The sequence below is a fragment of the Diorhabda carinulata genome, chromosome X (assembly GCF_026250575.1).
Source record: "Diorhabda carinulata isolate Delta chromosome X, icDioCari1.1, whole genome shotgun sequence".
NCBI classification, from domain to species: domain Eukaryota; kingdom Metazoa; phylum Arthropoda; class Insecta; order Coleoptera; family Chrysomelidae; genus Diorhabda; species Diorhabda carinulata.
The window spans coordinates 14,068,522-14,077,260 of NC_079472.1; the positions used below are offsets into that span (position 1 = coordinate 14,068,522).

Genomic DNA, 8,739 nt, shown 5'->3' on the forward strand with positions numbered 1-8,739 from the left:
CTGAGATTTTTCAATTGAATGTCTTAAGATTTTGATGATTACTATTTCATTATTTAAATATTGAAAGAATGTAATTATGACTTCGGAGAAAATTCTCAGAAAATTGCATGCACATTAAATTTAACGGAATATGGCATTGGCGGAAGGTAAACAAAACTGATGCTTAGAAAAACTGCTTTGTTAATTAAAACAAGCAACTCACTTATAAAAGAAGAGGGCTCTGATGGATAAGATGAGAGGTAATCAATTGAGGATCTCTCTTGAGAATTTGATGAGGGTAAAAAGCGTCATAAAAACGTACGAACAAAAATTAATGACCAATCTAAAAACCTTTCGTAATTCAAAGTTCTTAAATATGAAGTTGAAGTAGTATAAAATGTAATTATCTTTGATGAGTAGCACTTACAGGATAGCAAACAGAATTATTAGAAACTATTCTTTAATTATATCCACGAGGATTGAAAGATTCGTAGGCTGACACATAGATGGCGCTGCGACGTTTGTGAATTATAGTATTTGCACCAGGATAATAAATCGTTGAGAAGTTTGATCAGCATCAAGATCGATGCTGGTACTAGTCTTTCCAAGGAGACTGTCGTCAATAAAAACAGTAAGGAATTGATGATTCTGAGCAATATTTGGGACCGTTCAATGAAAATAATCCTAAATTTTTGCGTTAATATGTGATAATGGATGAATATGACTCTAGCATATCTAATCGACAGTCAGCTAAGTGGACTGAATCGATTTCAAAGCGTGAAAAGAGGTAAAGTCGGTTAACAAGGTTATAACATCAGTATTTTGGGATGCACATGGTATAATATTCATCGACTAAATAAAAAAGTGAAAAATCATAAACGGTGACTATTACGTATCGTAATTGGAGCGTTTGGATGACGTAATCGCAAAAATCAACGTAGAAGAAAATGTTGTTTCATCAAGACATCATCATCAATGAAAACGGTTTCTAATCGCTTCAGTATCCATCGTATTTTTCAAATCTGACACGCTGTGAGTTTCTCCTTTCCTCAGATCTCAAGTGGATTATCTCTAGGCATAAATGTTTCGCCTATGAAGAGGTTTCTGCCGAATCAGAAACCCTTTTGAGGCTAAGCACAGTAATATGAATATGGTATCGAAAAACTGGAGAGTTCATTTTCTCTAGACAATAAGATGTATTGTTTTGGTTGGTACACTTTGAGTAGATACTCATATAATTAGTTAAAATTGCAAATACCATGATTCTTATTTACTATTGAAGTCTTATTTATCATCCGAAATAGTATTTTTTCCATTTAACGGTACTAAACTCAACAAAATAGTTATAATTTAACTTTTGAACACATTGTAAGATAAATTTGTTTGTTCAACAGATTTTTCAACTGTTATAAATTGATCTCGGTTGTTTTCAAACGTTTAAAAATATCAAATAAATTCGAATTTAGTATCTTATGGCTCAAATGAATATTTTTAGACCCCAAACTCTGATATGAAGAATTAAATAAACAAAATAGACCCTTTTGGGTTACTAAGCTGATGTTCTATTAATAAAACATGATATTTCCTATCCAATACACTATTTTTGACAAGATCTACACTGACATTTTTTTATTTTCTTCTTAATTCGAATTTTATATTTTCATGTTTATCTCATTTATTAAAATCAATTCTTCTATTCGTTTTTATTTATAAGTAAAAGAATTGAAGAAGTTTGATTATTTTGTGCTAACTCTGTGTCGTTTATTATAAACAAAATTATCAGCATAAGATTTTTTTATAAATTTTTTGGGCGAGCTGTCTTGACTGAAGAAATTCCATTTATTTTTTTCGCAAAACTTGATAGCTTCCTCTTTTGTTGAAAATTTTAATACTACGTTTGAAATGGGATCTCCCGATGAACAATATCCTATACAAGGGTTTTCCCATCTTTCTTTTGTATCGAAACGAAGTTGCCAAACGTGCGTATTATTTGTACCACTCTGCATGCAATTCTTTGCTGGTTTAGATATTCTGGCCACTCGGTGTCGAAGTTGATCGAACTCTGTCCTCAACAATTCTATAGAAATGGTTTCTGGTACTGAAATAAAATATTTTATCTATCTGTATAATGTTTAGGCTCAATAGAATACCAAAATTGTGTATACAAAATTGTTACAACGGAAAAAAGAACTTTTTTTCTAGTTTTACAGGCTCTAATGATCCTTAGATGTTTATTTAGCAAATTGAAACGTGAAGTTTTTGTTACAAAATCGGAAAAACAATCATTCAATAAGCACGAATCAACATCATCATGAGTAAGTAGTTGGTGTAGGCAGTTCTTCATGAATACCACAAATCAATAATGATTTTGACAGAGCTGAGCAGACATCTTCTTCAGATATCACGATCCTTGTTTCCTAAGATGATCACTAATCACTTGCTATTCCTGTGCCAGATGGATGCCGAAAAACCTGATATCAACGTGCAAGGATATCAGGATGATAGCGACGAGATCCTTAACGGAATCGTCAAGGGAAATGGGATTTTACTTTTGCACTTTCCCCCAGTAAACTAAGCAGGAAGAAGTTCAAACAGACGCTGTCCATGTGGAAAATTATGGGCACGGTATTCTGGGACAGAACGGCGTTCTGCGTTCGGCGTTCTACCTTCCTCGTAGTGGTATGTAGATAGTAGTGATCTATTCATCTATTTCATACGTTTCCAGATGTAGTGCTCTGGAGTTTCGTAGTGTTTCAAATTTCGAAAGAATGTGTATAGATATTTCGTCCTCTGTACAACAAAATCTGCTTGCCGCATCATCTGCTAGCGTCTTTAAGTATCTATGGAAGGTCCATTGCCCCAAAAGGACTATTGTTAGTATTCGTAGATTGTTATTACTTAGGTTGATGTAGTCAGCAAATCTTTTTTAGTTATAGTTCCAAAACTTGTTTGGAGGAACTTGAAATGCTTACTGCAGGTGTTGTGCTCTTTCATGGTAATTCCAGTCTACATGAGCAGATTTTTTGACGTTTTCTTGAATCTCAAAACGTTTTTCATAAGCTGATTCTATTCACAGTTCTATGATAGAGGGATGCCAAAGTTTCTGCCGTTGTTGCAGTTGTAGGAGAAGGTAGATCGTTCAAAGGCACTGCTAGGAGATTTATGACTATTGGAAATGGAGGAAAAATATTATTTGGGAACAAAAAAGTATAGATCTTCACTGCTGAAGAAGAAAACCTGCCGGTTTGACTATTTTCTCGATGCATGTCGAAAGAATTATAGTTTATCATCACAGATTGTAATTGCAAACAAGAATAGAGGAAAACAGAGTGGAAGGTCGTGGAAGGATCAGAAGTTTTATGCATAAAAAGGAAAAATCAACAAAAAAGTGCTTAAGAATCTACTAAGTGATAGTTAAGAAAATTACGATGCTTGGAAAGAAAGTAGAGACGGTTTAGATGATGTCGGAGCTTTTGGAAATACTGATGATTTAGAAATAGAGAAAGATGGATTTTTAAAATTTGCAGACCAAAAATTAGGGACTCAGTACTGATTGAATTTAGCGCAAAAAGAGAAAATATATATTTTGATGAGACAAAGCTATTGATCAATTTATTAAAGAATGAGAATAAGCAATTTCTTTCTAGCTATTGAAGATTTGCAGTAGTCTTATTAGACATGGGGACAGTTTATATGGTGTCGAAGCTTTTGCAAATATTGATGGAATTCATAAATCAAAAATTAAGGACTTGGAATAAACTTTAATAAATATTGTGTTTTTATCTATAGGTATTAAAGAAAACACGAAAATATTGTGAACAGAAGTAACGGGGTAGCATCATCAAGCAATATAATGTCTTTTTGAAGGGTGTATACTTAATATCCTGTGTTGAATGAAATTTGAAACTCAATTAAAAAGGGAAATGATTAAAATTCATGTCAGTGTTTACTACAAAACGTAGAAGTTCAAAATATTCCCCTTTCTGTTTAAACTAAATTATAAAAACTGCAAGAGGGTTAGTATCACAAATCTACCCTATCTATTATGAAATCTCCTATATGACTAAAGTTTTAGTTTACTTTTTATATGGTAGAAGAAAAAAAATTAGTGAATCAGTCAAAATTAACTGGAATTGGTATCAGGATATGGATTGCAATATTGTGTACAATTTATTTATAAAAAATTATTTGTTGTTGTTACGAATATCAGAAAATTACCTGAAATTTTAACGTTAGAATCAATTACGCCTTCGTCGTCCTCCAAGTTTTTTGGAACAAGATCTTCGTTAAAATTTTTTGATTTTGAATCTTGTTTCAACGTATTGCACATTACAATCGATGGTTTGTTGTAATAATAGTTTAAGTAAGGCTTAAAAATAACATCGGATAATTTGCTGACCACTAGGGACATAGTATCAAAGACTTATGTGAAGTAGAGCGTCGCTTTTTATTCAAGTATACTGACAATTTGAAAATGATACTACTAAAACGTCATGTTGACTTTAGAAAAGTCTAACCGATGATATTATTAGGATTTCTAAAAAAACTGATGATCTACGTCAAAATGACGGCCGTGGGGAAAACAATCGACTTTCTCGTATATACCCGTGTTACCTTTTATTGGTTTATATTTGTCAAGATGTATCAATATACGCTAGTTGTCAAATGTCAAATATTATGATTGCGTTCAGAAATTAAATTTGCGACAAAACTCAAGATGAATCAATTTACGTATAGTTGGTTGTCAAATGTCAAATATTATGATTGCGTTCAGAAATTTACCTGTTATCATTTATTGGTTTATATTGATAATATTTCATCATATTCAAATGTTTTATTATAATTTCAAAAAGAAATTTATAGCCGATTGAATAAAGAATCCAATGAAAACATTGATGAAATATTATGATATTCAGCAACCTTATTTGAAGTTTTTTGAGCTTACTTCCTCGGAAATTAAACAACTTTGTTTGTTGCTTAACGCCCGACGAAGTCTTATTTGTCTCGCGATTTGACGTAATGAAGTCTGAAGGAACGGTGATGGAACTGCAATAAACGAAGTGGAAAATGTTTGATAACGAGATTTCGACAAGGTCGACGTTCCTTTACGAGCTTTAGATCAAATAATCTTTTATTTTATACATGCATATATATATATATATATATATATATATATATATATATATATATATATATATATATTATATAAAATAAAATCACGAAAAACAATTTTCTGTTATACAAAAAACAATTTTTCATTTATTATGCTATACCAAGCTAATAAACCGAAGAATATAGAATATAGAAGATAGAATATAGAATATAGAAGAATAATAAATATACCGAAGAAACTTGTTCATAAAATAATAATTTTCTAAATTATTGATAATTTAAGAATATAAGATGAAACTAATATTCCGAAATTTCACAGAAAAAACATAATTTCAATGTGAGCTACATTATTTTTATAAAAAACCTGAATTTTGGTCTTAGAATGAATTTTTTTCCTTATTGAGGAATTTTATCAAAAATTTATCTCACTTGTTTCTATCGATTTGTTAACAACTTATTTCGGGTTGATTTTTAAACTCGTATACGAGGGGTATACAGAATATAGCACAAAGGAGTGGAAGTTTGATGAAAAACTGTTTTTTCCTTCTTTTTTAAATTAATCAACATTTGAATTGTCTATTAAACCCAAACAAGAAGCTCAAAAAATTACTATAGTGATGTTCATATTTCATTATCGCAAGCCGTCACTTGTCACTTTTGAAAAAAATTGAAAAGGGAGATAACGAAATGAGTCAAAAGTCCGCGAAATTCGAAATCTCTGACGTTTTGGTTTCTATTGTGAGTATATGATCGAAAAACAAAAAATTTGAACCAATTTTTCTGTAACCTCAAATGACATAGTTACAAGAGAAAATCTTTAAAAAATAATGAAACTGAAAAAGCTCACGAAAATGACATACCAAAACACTCGAACAAAAATACAAAGTTTTCATAGAAATTGCATAGGGAACCTAAGGGTAAACGAGGAGAAATCTATGTCCCAAAACACATGAAAAGAGACATTTTAGAGTAGAATTACAATGACGATGAAGAAGAAAAGATATAAGCAATAGAAACAATGAACTTATCTCCAAGAACAAATTCTAAATAATTATTTATATCAGACCGTCAGTACTTTATGTCAGCGAAACGTGGATACTAAATAAAATGGATTGAAGCAAATCGGATATATGGGAGAGAAAATTACTTAGAAGGATATTAGGAGGGGGAAAAAGAGAAAGACGTAGGGAGTATAAAGATGAATTAGGAAATAAAGAACAAGAAATTAATAGAATTTGAAGATCCAGAAGAGTAGTATAGCTGGGACACTTGGAAAGAAAGCTGGAAACAAAAACGGCAAAAATTGACATAAATCTGACAGGAACACAAAAAAAGAGGAAGACCTAAGAGATGTAACGCGGAGCCACAATGAGATCTAATGTAGAAAGGAGTTGGGGATTGTAAGGTGAAGACAAGAGAAAAATGAAACTTGAGTATTACCATGTTATGGACTTAGATGGCCTGTATGTAATACGATATATATATGTCTTATCGTCGAAAAAAATTCAATTTTCAAAAATGATTTGATCAAGTTGAACATATTTGACACTTCTAGTAACTTAACCGTGCTGAGAGATTGTTCACTAAGCTAAGAACTCACTTAGAGTTGCATCTAATTCAGTCAAGTCAAATGCCAAATTTAATACAATTAATAATAATACATATATACCTTTTTTTGACATTATGCGTTTGTATTTTTAACCAATAAGCAACATTGTCCATATAATTTGCGTATAATTGTCCATGCGCGAAACAAGGAAATTTCAAGTTGATTCCACAAACTTCCAACGACTGGCCATGCGATTTATTTATGGTCATCGCAAAGGCCAGACGTACCGGAAATTGTAAACGCTCAAAATCGAATGGTGAATCCGTTGAAATCATCCGTATACATCTTTTCTTTTGTATTTTCCCTTTACAAATGAAGTTATTCATCACCTTTTTCGCAGTCTTGTTCTATTGCACAGTCGAGGTTGATGATGACAACTGATCCTACTCTTAACTGCAATTTGTGAGTTGGTAATCCAGGCAATTCCAGTGAATTTAAAAACTCCGTGGGATAATTGACTAAGCCATAATGGTATCGACTGATTTGTTGGAAACCAACTGTCCCAGAAGAAAATTCTGTATTATCGCATTGAGATCTTCGACATATTTATTTTTCGCCGCCAATATTGCTTATTCATCCAGTCAATTATGGTTATTTAAACGTTGCGCTATATCTGAGAAAACGCGCTGAATAAGCTCCTCTTTTGAGTGTGTGATGTGACTGAAACTTGTGGGTAATATGATGAATCCGGTCGAGGTGTCCACTGCGACTTTATTATTTCCAATATCTAACAATTGCTGAGCAAACACATTTGCAGTTTCATCTTGTTGCAAAAATACTTGTATGCTAGCAGTTAAGTATCACAATCCCAAAAGATCAACAAAAAAAGCTCATAACTTGAAATGTTATGCGAAATGAAATTTGCGACAAAACTCAAGATGAATCAATCTACGTATAGTTGGTTGTCAAATGTCAAATATTATGATTGCGTTCATAAATTTAATTTCTCACAAAACTAAAGATGAATCAATCTACGTATAGTTGGTTGTCAAATGTCAAATATTATGGTTGCGTTCAGAAATTAAATTTGCGACAAAACTCAAGATGAATCAATCTACGTATAGTTGGTTGTCAAATGTCAGATATTATGGTTGCATTCAGAAATTAAATTTGCGACAAACCTCAAGATGAATCAATCTACGTATAGTTGGTTGTCAAATGTCAAATATTATGGTTGCGTTCAGAAATTAAATTTGGGACAAAACTCAAGATGAATCAATCTATGTGTAGTTGTTTGTTAAACGTCAAATATTATGATTGCGTTCATAAATTTAATTTCTTACAAAACTAAAGATGTATCATTCTACGTATAGATGGTTGTCAAATGTCAAATATTATGGTAGCGGTCAGAAATTAAATTTGCGACAAAACATCAAGAAAAAAAAAAAAGATTGTTGTTTTTATTTAATTCGGAGCATTCTCGTATTATTCACCTTTTAAACTTTCTCCGAACTTCCACAAATAATTCAAGACCAAAATTAGCCAAATCGGTTTAGCCGTAGTCGAATTTTAGCGAGACTAACGAACAGCAATTCATTTATATAAATAGATAGATAGATCTGCACTACTTATGTACTAGAAGCCCGTGATATTTTAAAATAAATTATAGGTTATATCGAGCTTTATGCCACTTATGTCATTGAATTAAATTTTATCAAAGAACATGATGATAATAATCACAAATATCAATCCTTTGTAATTAAATTTATATTGAATTGATGATGTTAAAAGTTTTGAAAAACTCAAATCTTTTTAGGGCATATTCTAATTTTATATTCAATTTCGAATAACCAATTAAAACAACAAAATTTGTGACCGAAATAAGACCCTAGTATTTCAATGAAACGACGTTTTATTCTTTAAAAGGAGTTGGTACATCAGACTTCCTTTGTAACACATCAGTGTACCATAATTAAGATTTTTCTCTCTTCGCTTAGTATTACATCCATAATTTTTCCGAGCTTTTGTCTTGGTATTTATGCGAGGATTTATGCATGCACAACAATGGCTTTCTTTCATTGCTTCCAGTATTTTTGCGT

At 31.6% G+C, this 8,739-nt stretch overlaps 1 protein-coding gene across 1 annotated transcript; it reads right to left on the bottom strand.

Moving 5' to 3' along the window:
* Nucleotides 1-1,710: 1,710 nt before the first annotated feature.
* Nucleotides 1,711-4,473, bottom strand: LOC130901633 (NADH dehydrogenase [ubiquinone] iron-sulfur protein 4, mitochondrial-like). Its single transcript, XM_057813136.1, has 2 exons — nt 4,198-4,473; nt 1,711-2,077 (listed from the first exon to the last, which is right to left on the bottom strand). The coding sequence occupies exons 1-2, from the start codon at nt 4,388-4,390 to the stop codon at nt 1,716-1,718; spliced, it is 555 nt and encodes a 184-aa protein (XP_057669119.1). The 5' UTR covers nt 4,391-4,473; the 3' UTR covers nt 1,711-1,715.
* Between the last annotated feature and the right edge of the window lie 4,266 nt (nt 4,474-8,739).

Bases quoted from the DNA above. Each gene is read 5' to 3' on its own strand.
- LOC130901633 (XM_057813136.1), bottom strand. From the start codon at position 4,390: ATGTCCCTAGTGGTCAGCAAATTATCCGATGTTATTTTTAAGCCTTAC. The intron at 2,078-4,197 runs GTAATTTTCTGA...ATTTTATTTCAG, and splicing joins TTCTAACGTTAAAATTTCAG to TACCAGAAACCATTTCTATA.